Source organism: Scyliorhinus torazame, chromosome 4 (assembly GCF_047496885.1).
Source record: "Scyliorhinus torazame isolate Kashiwa2021f chromosome 4, sScyTor2.1, whole genome shotgun sequence".
In the NCBI taxonomy this organism is placed as follows: Eukaryota; Metazoa; Chordata; class Chondrichthyes; order Carcharhiniformes; family Scyliorhinidae; genus Scyliorhinus; species Scyliorhinus torazame.
In genome coordinates this window covers 188,871,705-188,888,099 of record NC_092710.1, presented here as the reverse complement: position 1 = coordinate 188,888,099, position 16,395 = coordinate 188,871,705, and the positions used below count along the sequence as shown (strand labels likewise).

Below are 16,395 nucleotides of genomic sequence, written 5' to 3'. Positions count from 1 at the left end.
ACTGCCCCTTGAAAGCCTCCCACATGTCAGCTGTTGATTTGCCCTCAAACATCCGCCCCCAATCTATGTTCTTCAGTTCCCGCCTAATATTGTTATAATTAGCCTTCCCCCAATTTAGCACATTCATCCTAGGACCACTCTTATCCTTGTCCACCAGTACTTTAAAACTTACTGAATTGTGGTCACTGTTACCGAAATGCTCCCCTACTGAAACATCTACCACCTGGCCGGGCTCATTCCCCAATACCAGGTCCAGTACCGCCCCTTCCCTAGTTGGACTGTCTATATATTGTTTTAAGAAGCCCTCCTGGATGCTCCTTACAAACTCCGCCCCGTCTAAGCCCCTGGCACTAAGTGAGTCCCAGTCAATATTGGGGAAGTTGAAGTCTCCCATCACCACAACCCTGTTGTTTTTACTCTTTTCCAAAATCTGTCTACCTATCTGCTCCTCTATCTCCCGCTGGCTGTTGGGAGGCCTGTAGTAAACCCCCAACATTGTGACTGCACCCTTCTTATTCCTGATCTCTACCCATATAGCCTCACTGCCCTCTGAGGTGTCCTCCCGCAGTACAGCTGTGATATTCTCCCGAACCAGTAGCGCAACTCCGCCTCCCCTTTTACATCCCCCTCTATCCCGCCTGAAACATCTAAATCCTGGAACGTTTAGCTGCCAATCCTGCCCTTCCCTGAACCAGGTCTCTGTAATGGCAACAACATCATAGTTCCAAGTACTAATCCAAGCTCTAAGTTCATCTGCCTTACCCGTAATACTTCTTGCATTAAAACATATGCACTTCAGGGCACCAGACCTGCTGTGTTCAGCAACTTCTCCCTGTCTGCTCTGCCTCAGAGCCCCACTGTCCCTATTCCCTAGTTCTCCCTCAATGCTCTCACCTTCTGACCTATTGCTCCCGTGCCCACCCCCCTGCCATACTAGTTTAAACCCTCCCATGTGACACTAGCAAACCTCGCGGCCAGGATATTTATGCCTCTCCGGTTTAGATGCAACCCGTCCTTCTTATATAGGTCACACCTGCCCCGGAAGAGCTCCCAGTGTTCCAGATAACGGGAACCCTCCCAAACCTTTAGGTACTGGAGATTTGTCAGTCTTTAATGGCACTGTTTTCTCTAATGCTAGTTTCTTGCTGGCGTGTTGAAGTCCTTGATTCATTATTAGAAATAATGAATGGGATTCTCCGTCCAGCGACGCCACAACGCGAATCGCAATTGGGCGGAGCATAGAGCCAGCCGCAAATTGAGGCTGTTGCTGGGCACCCAATGGAATCCAGTGCCTAGATAGCGTCATGAACGTGTTCCACAGCGAGCGTGGACATGCAAATTGCACAGTAAAGGCTGTTGCCCAAACCGGCATTCTCCGGGTCTCCTGTGATGCTCTGCCACCACCAGATGGAATTACCGACGGCAAAGTTCACTTGTGGTATTTAAAATCAGGAAGCTGGTGTTATGGGTGCTGAGGGGGGGGGGGGGGGGGGGGGGGGAGAAAGAGAAGGTCAGACATGTTCCCAAAGGCACAGCTGTGGGCCACCAGTCCTGCTGCTGGGGGGGGGGGGGGGGGGGGAGGGAGAGAGAGAGAGATACACCTCAGGGAACAGGGTGTGCTGCCTCTCCTCCACGGCATCAAACAGTGTCTCCAGCTGCAAACCTCGGTGTCGCTCTTCGGGGTGGCATCATCTTGGCCAGAATGAGTGTGTGTGTGTGTGTGGGGGGGGGGGGGGGGGGGGGGGGGGGGGGGGGGGGGGAGTGGAATGCTTATATGTGGCTGCAGCTTATGTTCTTGAGTGCCAGCCCCGACCCTGGCGAACCACACGCCAGCGTTCGTTGGAATTCGCCAATTGTGTTCAGGTCAGAGATGTGTTCAGGTCAGGGGGTGTCCAGTGTCATGCCGGATGGGGCCAGCGGGGGTGGGTACCCCCAATATCCGACACTGGGAGCCAGAAGCTATGGCCCATTATCCTTTCTAAAAATTTTTTATCGTTTTATCCACTTGGGCTGCAGCTTTTTCCTCCAGAACTTAAACCCTGCTCTTCCAGATCACCCATATATCTCCATTCATATTAGAATTACTACATTTCAATTTTAAAAATAACAGCTCGCTTATATTTACTGACATTGAATTCCACCTGGCATTTTTCTGATCAACCTCTGTATTGTTAAAATGATGGTAAGTACACTTCCGGGTGCGGCGATGACCAGCTGAGTCGCACGTTTCGGCAGCTCCCGGTGAAACGGACCTTTGGGCTCTTGATAGGAGCCCCAACGGCAATTTTGACGGCTAAAAACACTGTGCGGTAAACCAGAAGGGAATCCCCCCTGGACACGGATGAAAAAAGGAGGAGAAAGTGGCCGGATTGCAGTGGATCCTTTAGAACAGCGGCAAGGAAGGCAAGCAAAAACCAAGATGGCGTCGGAAGGTGGCAGTTTAACATGGGGCCCTGAACAACAAGAGTTCTTGAAATGCTGTGTGGAAGAGCTCAAAAAGGAAATGAAGAAAGAGCTGTTGGCCCCGATACTACAGGCGATCGAAGGGCTAAAGGAAGAACAAAAGACCCAGGAGCGGGAGCTTCGGGTCGTGAAGGCAAAGGCAGCCGAGAATGAGGACGACATACAGGGCCTGGTGGTGAAGACGGAGACGCATGAGGCACATCAGAAACGATGTGTGGAAAGGTTGGAGGCACTGGAGAACAACGCAAGGAGGAACAACCTGAGGATTCTTGGTCTTCCTGAAGGTGCGGAGGGAGCGGACGTCGGGGCATATGTGAGCACGATGCTGCACTCGTTAATGGGAGCGGAGGCCCCGGCGGGTCCGTTGGAGGTGGAGGGAGCATACCGAGTGATGGCGCGAGGACCGAGAGCAGGAGAAATTCCCAGAGCCATAGTGGTGAGATTCCTCCGTTTTAAGGATAGAGAAATGGTCCTTAGATGGTCAAAGAAAACTCGGAGCAGTAAATGGGAGAACGCGGTGATCCGCGTTTATCAAGACTGGAGTGCGGAGGTGGCGAGAAGGAGGGCGAGCTTTAATCGGGCCAAGGCGGTGCTTCATAAAAAGAAGATAAAATTTGGAATGCTGCAACCGGCAAGACTGTGGGTCACATATCGAGGGAGGCACCACTACTTTGAGACGGCGGATGAAGCGTGGACTTTTATTGTGGAAGAAAAACTGGAATGAGCGGGTTATTAAAAAGAACGTTTGAACAAAGTGGTGGGGCGAATGTGGGGGGCGAAGAGGGGGGTTTAAAAAGGGGGGAAAAGAGGAGTTTTATGTACTAATCCTGCGATATGGTAACTTTTCTCTCTTCCACAGGTGGTGATGGGGGAGGAGGGGAGGTGGAGGAGATAGGGCATTGGCCATTGGGGGCGGGGCCAAGGGAGAAGCGCGGGCTTGGTTCCCGCGCAATGATAATCATGGCGGGAATAGAGAAGCAGGAAGGAGGGGGCGTCGCACGGTGCGAGCCGAGGTCACGGGGGGAAGCCGAGGTCGGCCAGAGTTCGCTGACTTCTGGGAGCAACATGGGGGGAGTAATTACGCTAGCGGGGGATCTAGCGGGGGGGGGGGGGGGGGGAATTACTGGGTTGCTGCTGCTGGGGAGAGGGGGGAGCTGGTATGGGAGGGGATGGGCAGGGGGGCACCGCCTGGGGGAGATACAGCTGCGTGGGAACCGGGTGAGGAGCTGGAAAAAGGGGATGGCTAATCGACAAGGGGGGGGGAGGGGGGGGTAGGAAGCCCCCCAACTCGGCTGATCACGTGGAACGTGAGAGGGCTGAACGGGCCGATAAAGAGGGCACGGGTACTCGCACACCTTAAGAAACTTAAGGCAGATGTGGTTATGTTACAGGAAACGCACCTGAAACTGATAGACCAGGTTAGGCTACGCAAAGGATGGGTGGGGCATGTGTTCCATTCGGGGCTAGATGCGAAAAACAGGGGGGTGGCTATATTAGTGGGGAAGCGGGTAATGTTCGAGGCAAAGACTATAGTGGCGGATAACGGGGGCAGATACGTGATGGTGAGTGGCAAACTACAGGGGGAGACGGTGGTTTTGGTAAACGTATATGCCCCGAACTGGGATGATGCCAATTTTATGAGGCGGATGCTAGGACGCATTCCGGACCTAGAGATGGGAAAGCTGATAATGGGGGGAGATTTTAATATGGTATTGGAACCAGGGCTGGATAGGTCGAAGTCCAGGACTGGAAGGAGGCCGGCAGCAGCCAAGGTACTTAAAGATTTTATGGAGCAGATGAGAGGTGTAGACCCGTGGAGATTTAGCAGACCTAGGAGTAAGGAGTTCTCGTTTTTCTCCTATGTCCATAAAGTCTACTCGCGAATAGACTTTTTTGTGCTGGGAAGGGCGTTGATCCCGAAGGTGAGGGGAATGGAGTATACGGCTATAGCCATTTCGGATCACGCTCCACACTGGGTAGACTTGGAGATAGGGGAGGAAACAGGAGGGCGCCCACCCTGGAGAATGGACATGGGACTAATGGCAGATGAGGGGGTGTGTCTAAGGGTGAGGGGGTGCATTGAAAAGTACTTGGAACTCAATGATAATGGGGAGGTCCAGGTGGGAGTGGTCTGGGAGGCGCTGAAGGCGGTGGTTAGAGGGGAGCTGATATCAATAAGGGCACATAAAGGGAAGCAGGAGAGTAAGGAACGGGAGCGGTTGCTGCAAGAACTTTTGAGGGTGGACAGACAATATGCGGAAGCACCGGAGGAGGGACTGTACAGGGAAAGGCAAAGGCTACATGTAGAATTTGACTTGCTGACTACGGGCACTGCAGAGGCACAATGGAGGAAGGCACAGGGTGTACAGTACGAATATGGGGAGAAGGCGAGCAGGTTGCTGGCACACCAATTGAGGAAAAGGGGAGCAGCGAGGGAAATAGGGGGAGTGAGGGATGAGGAAGGAGAGATGGAGCGGGGAGCGGAGAGAGTGAATGGAGTGTTCAAGACATTTTATAAAAAATTATATGAAGCTCAACCCCCGGATGTGAGGAGAGAATGATGGGCTTCTTGGATCGGCTGGAATTTCCCAAGGTGGAAGAGCAGGAAAGGGTGGGACTGGGAGCACAGATCGAGGTAGAAGAAGTGGTGAAAGGAATTAGGAGCTTGCAGGCGGGAAAGGCCCCGGGACCGGATGGATTCCCAGTCGAATTCTATAGAAAATATGTGGACTTGCTCGCCCCGGTATTGACGAGGACCTTTAATGAGGCAAAGGAAAGGGGACAACTGCCCCCGACTATGTCTGAAGCAACGATATCGCTTCTCTTAAAGAAGGAAAAGGACCCACTACAATGCGGGTCCTATAGACCTATTTCCCTCCTAAATGTAGATGCCAAGATCCTGGCCAAGGTAATGGCAATGAGAATAGAGGAATGTGTCCCGGGGGTGGTCCACGAGGACCAAACTGGGTTTGTGAAGGGGAGACAGCTGAACACGAATATACGGAGGCTGTTAGGGGTAATGATGATGGCCCCACCAGAGGGGGAAACGGAGATAGTAGTGGCGATGGATGCCGAGAAAGCATTTGATAGAGTGGAGTGGGATTATTTGTGGGAGGTGTTGAGGAGATTTGGTTTCGGAGAGGGGTATGTTAGATGGGTGCAGCTGTTGTATAGGGCCCCGATGGCGAGCGTGGTCACGAATGGACGGGGATCTGCATATTTTCGGCTTCATAGAGGGACAAGGCAGGGTTGCCCTCTGTCCCCATTATTGTTTGCACTGGCGATTGAGCCCCTGGCGATAGCGTTGAGGGGTTCCAAGAAGTGGAGGGGAGTACTTGGAGGAGGAGAAGAACACCGGGTATCTTTGTATGCGGACGATTTGTTACTATACGTGGCAGACCCGGCGGAGGGGATGCCAGAAATAATGCGGATACTTGGGGAGTTTGGGGATTTTTCAGGGTATAAATTGAACATGGGGAAAAGTGAGTTGTTTGTGGTGCATCCAGGGGAGCAGAGTAGGGAAATAGAGGACCTACCGTTGAGGAAGGTAACAAGGGACTTTCATTACCTGGGGATCCAGATAGCCAAGAATTGGGGCACATTGCATAGGTTAAATTTAACGCGGTTGGTGGAACAAATGGAGGAGGATTTCAAGAGATGGGATATGGTATCCCTGTCACTGGCAGGGAGGGTGCAGGCGGTTAAGATGGTGGTCGTCCCGAGATTCCTCTTTGTGTTTCAGTGCCTCCCGGTGGTGATCACGAAGGCTTTTTTTAAAAGGATTGAAAAGAGCATCATGGGTTTTGTGTGGGCCGGGAAGACCCCGAGAGTGAGGAAGGGATTCTTACAGCGTAGCAGGGATAGGGGGGGGCTGGCACTACCGAGCCTAAGTGAGTATTATTGGGCCGCTAATATTTCAATGGTGAGTAAGTGGATGGGAGAGGAGGAGGGAGCGGCGTGGAAGAGATTAGAGAGGGCGTCCTGTAGGGGGACTAGCCTACAGGCTATGGTGACAGCCCCATTGCCGTTCTCACCGAGGAACTACACCACAGGCCCGGTGGTGGTGGCTACACTGAAGATTTGGGGACAGTGGAGACGGCATAGGGGAAAGACTGGAGCCTTGGGGGGGTCCCCGATAAGAAACAACCATAGGTTTGCCCCGGGGGGAATGGATGGGGGATATGGAATGTGGCAAAGAGCAGGAATAACGCAACTGAAAGATCTGTTTGAGGATGGGAAGTTCGCGAGTCTGGGAGCGCTGACCGAGAAATATGGGTTGCCCCAAGGGAATGCATTCAGGTATATGCAACTGAGGGCTTTTGCGAGGCAACAGGTGAAGGAATTCCCGCAGCTCCCGACACAAGAGGTGCAGGACAGAGTGATCTCAAAGACATGGGTGGGGGATGGTAAGGTGTCAGATATATATAGGGAAATGAGGGACGAAGGGGAGACTATGGTAGATGAACTAAAAGGGAAATGGGAAGAAGAGCTGGGGGAGGAGATCGAGGAGGGGCTGTGGGCAGATGCCCTAAGCAGGGTAAACTCGTCGTCCTCATGTGCCAGGCTAAGCCTGATTCAGTTTAAGGTATTACACAGGGCGCATATGACTGGAGCACGGCTCAGTAAATTTTTTGGGGTGGAGGATAGGTGTGCGAGGTGCTTGAGAAGCCCAGCGAATCATACCCATATGTTTTGGTCATGCCCGGCACTACAGGGGTTTTGGATGGGGGTGACAAAGGTGCTTTCAAAAGTAGTGGGGGTCCGGGTCGAATCAAGCTGGGGGTTGGCTATATTTGGGGTTGCACAAGAGCCGGGAGTGCAGGAGGCGAGAGAGGCCGATGTTTTGGCCTTTGCGTCCCTAGTAGCCCGGCGCAGGATATTGTTTATGTGGAAAGAAGCCAAGCCCCCGGGGGTGGAGACCTGGATAAATGACATGGCAGGATTTATAAAGCTAGAGCGGATTAAGTTCGTTCAAAGGGCGTTGGCTCAAGGGTTCACCAGGCGGTGGCAACCGTTCGTCGAATACCTCGCAGAAAGATAGATGGAATGGAAAAAAGGCAGCAGCAGCAGCAGCAGCCCAGGATCCGGGGGGGGGGGGGGAAGAGGAGGAACCAGAAGGACTCTCAGGGTTGTTAATATATACTGTATAATATGTATAGGTCGTTGCGACAGATAATTATATATTGGACTGTTAAATTATATTTTTGGAGAGTGTTACTTGTGATAAGGCAGTTGCCAATTAGGGTTAGTTTTCATTTTTGTTATTTATTATTTATTCATTTCATTTTTTGTTTATAAAATAGGTCATTGTTATTTGTGTTGTTATAATATTGTGTAAAGGATGCACAATGTACTGTGTTGGTTGACCAAAAATTTTCAATAAAATATTTATTTTAAAAAAAAATGATGGTAAGTTTAGGATGCCACCCTTATCTGTTGATCTGTCCACATCCTTGTCCCAGCCTCTGCTTGAAAGCTCCTCCAGCCTGACAATCCCAATGGAAAGCTCCACTCCTTCAATTCTGGCCTCCTCAATTCATTCCTCACTTTTGCCCCAGCACTAGTTGGTGATTTCCGCTGCATTGAATTGCCCTCTCTAGAACTCTCGCACCTCTTTTGCCGCTTAGAAAAAATATTTTTAGAATCCCTCTTCAATCGAATGTTCCACCACAAATTCAGATTTCAGCTCCTGGCAGTCTTCATCCCCAATCACTAGCTGGACAAGTAGTTTGGGACATTTTTCTTCCAAAAGGACAACAAAAATAATTGTTATTGCGTGACATTGTGCTTTTCAACCACAAACTATCATCGTGCAGCATCATATTTGCAGCACTCTTGATATAACTTACCACATAAATTAATCCAACAGCGGTCATCCTGATCGTCCTCTTTGTGTCATGCTTTGCAAATCCTCGGCGTTCAACCAGCTGTTGTGAAACTACATCACTGCATCCAACTAAAGTACCTGCAAAATTGAAAAGCAATCATTAATGGCATTCAAAACCTTTCAGTTTGAAAACTTGGTGCTTTAATCAGAGTTTAGCAACTGAATTCCAATATCAGGTTTTGCAGGTATTTAACAGCTGCATGCATATACAAGCAAATGTTGCACATGAGCATGCACCCATTTTAAAAAAGATTTATTGTATTCTCCTAACCCCATGTCATTATACAAATGTAGTCAATGTGCAATTTTATTCATATAACAGTGATTTTAGCACTGATTATATAACACATTTTAATGCAGAACTTAATTTTGCAATAATGTTAAATGTCTGCAAGTTTATAAAGTACTCCTCCAACTGAGCTTTTATAAGTCACACTTGAACAAGCTACAGGAGCCATACATACCATGCAGGTATGATTTTTCTCTCATTATTCAACCTTTCAATGGGAGGTATGGTGGGTTGTCTTAAAGGTTGACCAGGCTAGGCTTGTATCTGCTGGAGTTTAGAAGAGTAGGAGGCAGCTTAAGTCATAAGACATAGGAGCCGAATTTGGCCACTCGGCCCATCGAGTCTGCTCCGCCATTCAATCTTGGCTATATTTTTCTCATCCCCATTCTCCTGCCTTCTCCCGCATAACCGCTGATCTACTTATTAATCAAGAACCTATCTATCTCTGTCTTAAAGACGCTCAGTGATTAGGCCTCCACAGCCTTCTGCGGCAAAGAGTTCCACAGATTCACCACTCTCTGGCTGAAGAAATTCCTCTACATCTCGGTTTTAAAGGATCATCCCTTTAGTCTGAGGGCATGGCCTCGGGTTCTAGTTTTTACAGAAACATCTTCTCCACATCCACTCTATCCAGGCCTCGCAGTATCCTGTAAGTTTCAATAAGATCCCCCCTCATACTTCTAAACTCCGAGTACAAACTCGGAGTCCTCACCATTCCTCATATGACAAGCTCTTCATTCCAGGGACCATTCTTGTGAACCTCCCCTGGACCCTTTCCAAGGCCAGCACATCTTTCCTTAGATAGGGGGCCCAAAACTGCTCACAATACTTCAATTGGGGTCTGACCAGAGCCTTATATAGCTTCAGAAGTACATCCCTGGTCTTGTATTCTAGCGCTCTCGACATGAATGCTAACATTGCATTTGCCTTCCTAACTGCCGACTGAACCTGCATGCATATAAAATAATATATAATAATCTTTATGTCACATGCTACTTTGCTGCCCGCCGTATAGAAGACTGTTAATAAGTTAAGAACCCATGGTGTTAAGGGTAAGATCCTGGCATGGATAGAGAAATGGCTGACTGGCAGAAGGCAGAGAGTGGGGGATAAAGGGACCTTTTTCAGGATGGCAGCCACTGACTAGTGGTGTGCCTCGGGGGTCAGTGCTGGGACCACAACTTTTCACAATATACAGCAATGATCTGGAAGAAGGAACTGAAGGCAATGTTGCTAAGTTTGCAGATGATACAAAGATATGCAGATGGACAGGTGGTATTGAGGAAGCAGGGAGGCTGCAGTGGGACTTGGTCAGGCTATGAGAGTGGGCAAAGAAGTGGCAGATGGAATACAATGTGGAAAAGCGTGAGGTAATGCACTTTTGAAGGAGGAATGGAGGCTAGATTATTTTCTAAATGGGAAAATGTTTAGGAAATCAGAAGCATCAAGATTCTCTTAGCACCGTGGTTAGCACTGTTGCTTTGCAGCGCCAGGGTTTGCGTCAGGCTCCCAGGTTCGATTCCCGGCTTGGGTCACTGTCTGTGTGGAGTCTGCACCTTCTCCCTGTGTCTGTGTTTCTGCCGGGTGCTCTGCTTTCGTCCCACAAGTCCCTATAGACGTGTGTTAGGTAATTTGGTCATTCGGAATACCTCCTCTGTGACCCGAACAGGTGCCAGAATGTGGCAACTAGGGGCTTTTCGCAGTAACTTCATTGCAGTGTTAATGTAAGCCTACTTGTGACAATAAAGATTGTCAAAGGTCTTTTGTATAACTAAATATATCACGTCCACCGGTTCTCCTTTGTCTCACTTCCTTGTTACCTCCTCAAAGAACTCTAACAGATTTTTCAGACATGACCTCCCCTTGACGATGCCATGCTGACTTAATCTATTTTATCATGCACTTCCAAGTACTCCCCAATCTTAGCTTTAATAATGGACTCTAAAATCGTACCGATGATCAAAGTTGGGCTGACCGGCCTATAATTTCCCGTCCTCCGCCTCCCTCCCTTCTTAAACTGCGGTGTTACATTAGCCCTCTGGGACCCTCCCTGCCGCTAATGATTCCTGAAAGATCACCACCAATTCCGCCACAATCTCCTCCGATATCTCTTTTAGAACTCTAGGATGTAATCCATCCGGTCCAGGTGATTTATCCACCTTCAGACCTTTCAGATTCCCCAGAACCTTCTCCTTAGTAATGGTCACTGCTCTCACCTCTGCCCCCTGGTTCTCCTGGAGTTCTAGCATTTCACTGATGTCTTCCACCGACTGATGCAAAGTAACTATTCAATTCCTCTGCCATTTCTTTGTTTCCTATTACTACTTCTCCAGCCTAATTTTCGAGTGGTCCAATGTCTATTTTTGCCTCTCTCTTACCTTTTACATATTGAAATAAACTCTTCCTATCTCCTTTAATATTACTAGCTAGCTTACACTCATTTCATCTTCTTCCCCCTTATTGCTTTTTTAGTTGTCCTCTGCTCACTTTTAAAGGCTTCCCAGTCCTTTGGTTTCCCACTAATCCTCGCCATTTTGTATGCTTTTTCTCTTATGCGGTCCTTGACTTCCCTCGTCAGCCATGGATGCCTCACCCTCCCCTTAGCATGTTTCCTCCTCCTTGGGATGAATTTCTGTTGTGCCTCCTGAATGACCCCCCAAAACTCCTGCCATTGCTGTTCCACTGTCGTCCCTGCGAGGCTCCTGTAATAAGTCCACGGAGGCAGAAGTCCCGTCACCAGAATTCCTTTTATTTACAAACCCAACAGCTGAACGACCATAACCATTCAGTCTGCCGTCTACACCGAGTGCGCAGAGGATCTGACACTCCCTGTTACATACACAGAAAGGGGTTGCCTGATTGGGCCACTAATCAGGGAACTCGTATTCTAATTGGCCAATCTCAAAGGCCTGGCCAAAGTCATTACACTCCTCCTCCCCACCCAATGTCCGAGGAGCCCCCATGGGCCTCGTGACTCATGGGTCTCCTGCTTCGTTTTTGCGCCGGGTCCGGCTCCTCCACTTCGGCCTCCGACGTAGGGAGATTATAACGGTTAGGCGCCCGTCTTTTCCGATGTGAAAGCCTGAGGGGCGGTTCGCCCCTTTCCTCCGGCGGCATCATCCACGGTGTCCATATCTGAGTCCGATGTCCTCACCAGTGGTGTCGGTGGGGGGGGGGGGGAATGGTTTGTCGGGGAGGACATGAATCTGAGGCCCCCACCTGGTCCAGGTGTTTCTTTATTACAAGTTTTCCCACACATATCTAATCGTTTTATTTCCATATTGACTTTCTGCCTTAATGTGAAGGGTACTGGTCGGGCCTTGTAGAATTTTGGGACTGCCTCTGGATCTACATGCGACGTCGCTTTTGCTCCCTTTACTGTTCCGAGCCCTTCTCGGAAAACCTCTGGGTATGTGCACAGGAGTTCGCTCAGGCGGCCATTTTCCAGCTGGAAAATGTTTACCCAATCCAGCTGGATCTCTTTTAGCCAGTTTCGTCCCAATAAGCTTGGCCCCACACCTTTCACTACCATTAAAGACAGCGTAACCAGTTGCTCTCCATAAGCCACAGTTACATGCGTTGTGCCCAACAGTCTCAGTGGTTCCCCTGTGTATGTCCTCGGTTTTGCAGAGGTCCTGATTAGGAATAAGGGTTGGAGTCCAGTGCGAATTTTATTGAATACTGTTTCCCCCTATCACTGGTACGGCTGCTCCAATGTCGACTTCCATCAGTGTGGGACGTCCATTCAACCTTATGGATAATTTAATGGGTTTTGATTTCACCATCGTTACACAATTTAATTGTTCCTCGTTGGAGGTAGGTGGGGCTTCTAGGGTATGCATTCTCCTGTACCCCGGCCTACGTGACCTTCTCCAAGATGATGGTTTTGGGCTTCTATTTCTCCTTTCTGGCTCCGATTTCTGGCAACTACAATATTTTGCCAACGAAAGGTTGCAGGGGCTGTCGTCTGTCTGGACCCAATTTTCCCTTGCTTAGGAGGGCTTCTGCGAGTGGGCCTGGTTAACTTAGTATCTGAGTCGTTTCTGAGGGTGGCTATGTAGTTGCCTATCCTCCAGCGGTCGTCCCTTAACTCAGTTTCACTGGTATGGGCATCTACCTCCATCGGAGTAATCTGAAACTCATGCGCTCCGTTGGCGCTTTTTCTAAGGGCAAAGCCAGCTGCAATGCTTGTTTGCAATCCAGCTCGGCATTACAAGCCAGCTGTTCAGCCCACTGTGCTAAACCAACTCCTAAGGAATGAGAGGAGGAGACATTTCTTTACTCACAGGGTTATGAATCTTTGAAATCTGTGGGTGCTCAGTTTTGACTATATTCAAGACAGAGATCAAAAGATTTTTGGACAATGAAATCAAGGATATGCAAAAAGGATGAGAAAGTGGAGTTGATGTAAAATATCAGCCAGGATCTTACTGAATGCTTAGTGTCTGTGGTTTATAGACAAAAGAAAAGTCTGAACAAATTCTCTTCACAGATTCCCCACCAGATTGGTTCAAATTGAGCCCAGACTCCAGGAATGAAAAGTACAAAGTCCACCATGCCCTGAAACGCTTAGATTAACTTTGTGAACCTCTAGTCTTTGTATCTTCATTATTTTCATGTAGAAATGCTGCCTTGTCTACCTCTCTGATGATAGTTTCACTGTGAGCATTTGAATTAATGTATATTTGATATACATACAATAAGTAGCGGAACAGTCATTTTATATAAAGAACACTGGTTTTAAATAAAAGGCTGATTGACTTTTGTGAAACAGCTGTGAAAGTAAAAGGCATTAGCAACGTCCAGTCCTGGATGAGCAGTAATTTCCTCCAATTACATATCGGGAAGACCAAAGCCATTGTCTATGGTCCCCACTTTAAACCCCATTTCCTAGCTACTGAGTCAATCCTTCTTCCTGGCCAACTGCCTGAAGCTGAACATGTCTGTTCACAACCTTGGGCGTCATATTTGACTTAGAGATTAGCTTCCAATCACAGTCATTCCATTTCTAAGAATACCCATTTTCTCTATAACATGATGGGCAGCACGGTAACACGATGGGTAGCACTGTTGCTTCACAGTGCCAGGGTGCCAGATTCTAATCCTAGCTTGGGTCACTATCTGTGCGGAGTCTGCACATTCTCCGTGTCTGCGTGGGTTTTCTCCGGTGCTCCGATTTCCTTCCACTAGTACCGAAAGACGTGCTGTTAGGTATTTTGGACATTCAAAATTCTCCCTCCGTGGACCTGAACAGGCGTCGGAATGAATGTAAGCACACTTGTGACAATAAAGATTATTATCATCCGTTGCTGCTCCTGCCTCATCTTACCTACTGCTGAAACCCATATTCATGCCTTGCTTACCTCCACACTGGACTATTACAACGCACTGTTGGCCAGCCTCCCACCTTCTGCTCTCCATAAACATGGTCATCCAAAACTCTGCTGCCATATACTAATTTGTACTAAATCCCATTCACCCATAATTCCTGTGCTCACCTACCTGCATTGACTCCTACTTAAGGAATGGCCTTATTCCAAAATTCTCTTCCTTTTTTTCAAAATACCTTCATGGCCTTGTCCCTCCAGATCTCAGTCAGCTCCACCAGATCCACAACCCTCAGATATTTGCACCTCTCTAATCCGGTCTTTTGAATATATTGATTTCAAGTGATCCACCATTGATGGAATATCTTTAGCAACCAAGGCACTAAATTCAGGAATTCCTTCTTTATACCTCTCCATCTCTCTCTACTTCGCTTTGCTCCTTTAAGACACTTCTCAGAACCTGCTTCTTTCGCCAAACCTTTGGTCATCTGTGCTATTATCACCTTATATCACTCTGACACATTGTGCTTCATAGCACTCCTGGCAAAGTACCTTTGGATATTGTATGTTAAAGGCATTATATAAGTCCAAGTTGTTGTTGAGTAAGCCGAACATCGGTATAACTAATTGAGCGAGAATTGTGCCAAATGAGTGTTAGCAATTAAATACTGATCTCAATATACAGTTATGTGATTTTAGGTAATGCCCATTCGATCAGTAAAACTAGTTTTAGTGAAATATCAGTAAAGATGCGTGAGACATACATTTAACAAGGGTTATATGTCTGTCATTCTCTGAAACCATGACGGGATTTAACATTTGTATCGTATATCTAAATGCAAATGTTTATATTTTATAACATTTTTTTAAAAAAATGAATTTAGAATACCCAATTTTTTTTTTCCAATTAAGGGGCAATTTAGCATAGCCAATCCACCTACCCTGCACTTCTTTTTGGATTGTGGGGGTGAGACCCACGCCGACACAGAGAGAATGTGCAAGCTCCACATGGACAGTGACCGAGGGCCGGGATCAAACCTATGTCCTCGGCGCCATGAGGCAACAATGCTAACCACTGTGCCACCGTGCCACCCATATTTTATAAAATGTAAGAACAAAAACTGCTTCCTATTCATCTATGACAATTTGACTTAGTAACTCATACAACTATGCAAAAATCAGAGTGTGTGCCGGTCAAACTAATTATCTAAAGTAAAGAAGGTCAATGTAATATTTAATATTCGATCTATGTTTGCTTGACTTGTTATAACTATTTTTGAATAGTCCACGGAGGATGTACGCTATTAAACAAGCAAACAGAAGCAAATGCCCCCGCTGACACTGGCTCAAGCTGCAATTTTTCAGTGACATATGGGTTGTGTCTGATGCGAGCAGTGTCATTTTTGGCAGGAGAAGCTTGCATCCTGACAGGACAAATGGCAGTTATCTATCAAAGCAATTACAATGTAAATTTATGACCTTGTGTTTTCTGTCAAAATGACAGTGTCCGCCTTTTGAACAATATACAACTCCTTTCAGTGTCTTGCAAATATACTTGAAGCAGCAACCACCCAATTGAGTGCAGCCAGCAGACAAACTGAAAGCACATGTATAAACTGCAGAAAATGGGCTGAATTTTCCCAGCTCCGTGGGAACAGGAGCTTGAACTGGAAAAGCAGCATGTGGGGAAGCCATGCAGGATGGATCCCAAATACACTTCCACCTCCAGAGGACTTCTGTAGAAGCCAAGTATTTCAAATACAACTAGTATAGGTAAAAGATAGCTGTTTAAGCATAAATGTTGAGCCCCAGTTTTTAATACCCATTTATACAGCATAATTCACTTTTACTGAAGTCCGTTGTTCTGGCAAATGCATATTTTCAAAGACAGTGTGACATTAAAACAGCAAGATAATTTGACACTGCTTGTGCTAATTGTCAAGGACAGGGACTGAATACACAGCAACATTGTTCACAATGCAGATAACAGCTGGGTCAGAAAAGCTGATGTTGCACATTGAAGATGGACGGCTTGCCATCAAATCAAATGTGTTTGAGTCTAACCCAAACCAATTAGGATTATATTGGGGTGTAATTAGATGACTTAAGACAGATATGAAAGTGTATAACTAAAAAGTTTCTCCCCGCCATTTTGGTTTTTGTTGTCTGTGAGTATTGTCTTTGTAGGTTTAGTTTTAGGGTTTAGTTTTTCGTGTGTTGTCTGTGTTTTTATTGTCTTTGAAGGTGTGTTGTGCTGTGTTGTCTTTCGGTTAGTTTAGTCAGTTTTTGCCTTTGATTCTAGTCTCCAGTTTTGTTTTAGTGTTTAGTTTTTAGGTAATTATCTTTGGGGGTTCTGTCAGTCTAACAGTCTGTGTCAGTGATGTTAGTCCACTTTTGACTTTCAGTTTGAGTTTAGCTGAAGATTAGCT

General features: G+C 47.5%; 1 protein-coding gene across 4 annotated transcripts in view; it reads right to left on the bottom strand.

Annotated features, from left to right (window-relative positions):
- Positions 1-16,395, bottom strand: part of mpv17 (mitochondrial inner membrane protein MPV17) — a 95,860-nt gene that overhangs the window by 35,068 nt on the left and 44,397 nt on the right. For all 4 annotated transcript variants that reach the window (XM_072499016.1, XM_072499015.1, XM_072499013.1 and 1 more), the window contains exon 3: positions 8,313-8,428. In XM_072499016.1, coding sequence (XP_072355117.1) covers positions 8,313-8,428 — 116 coding nt within the window. The remainder of the gene's footprint in view (positions 1-8,312; positions 8,429-16,395) is intronic.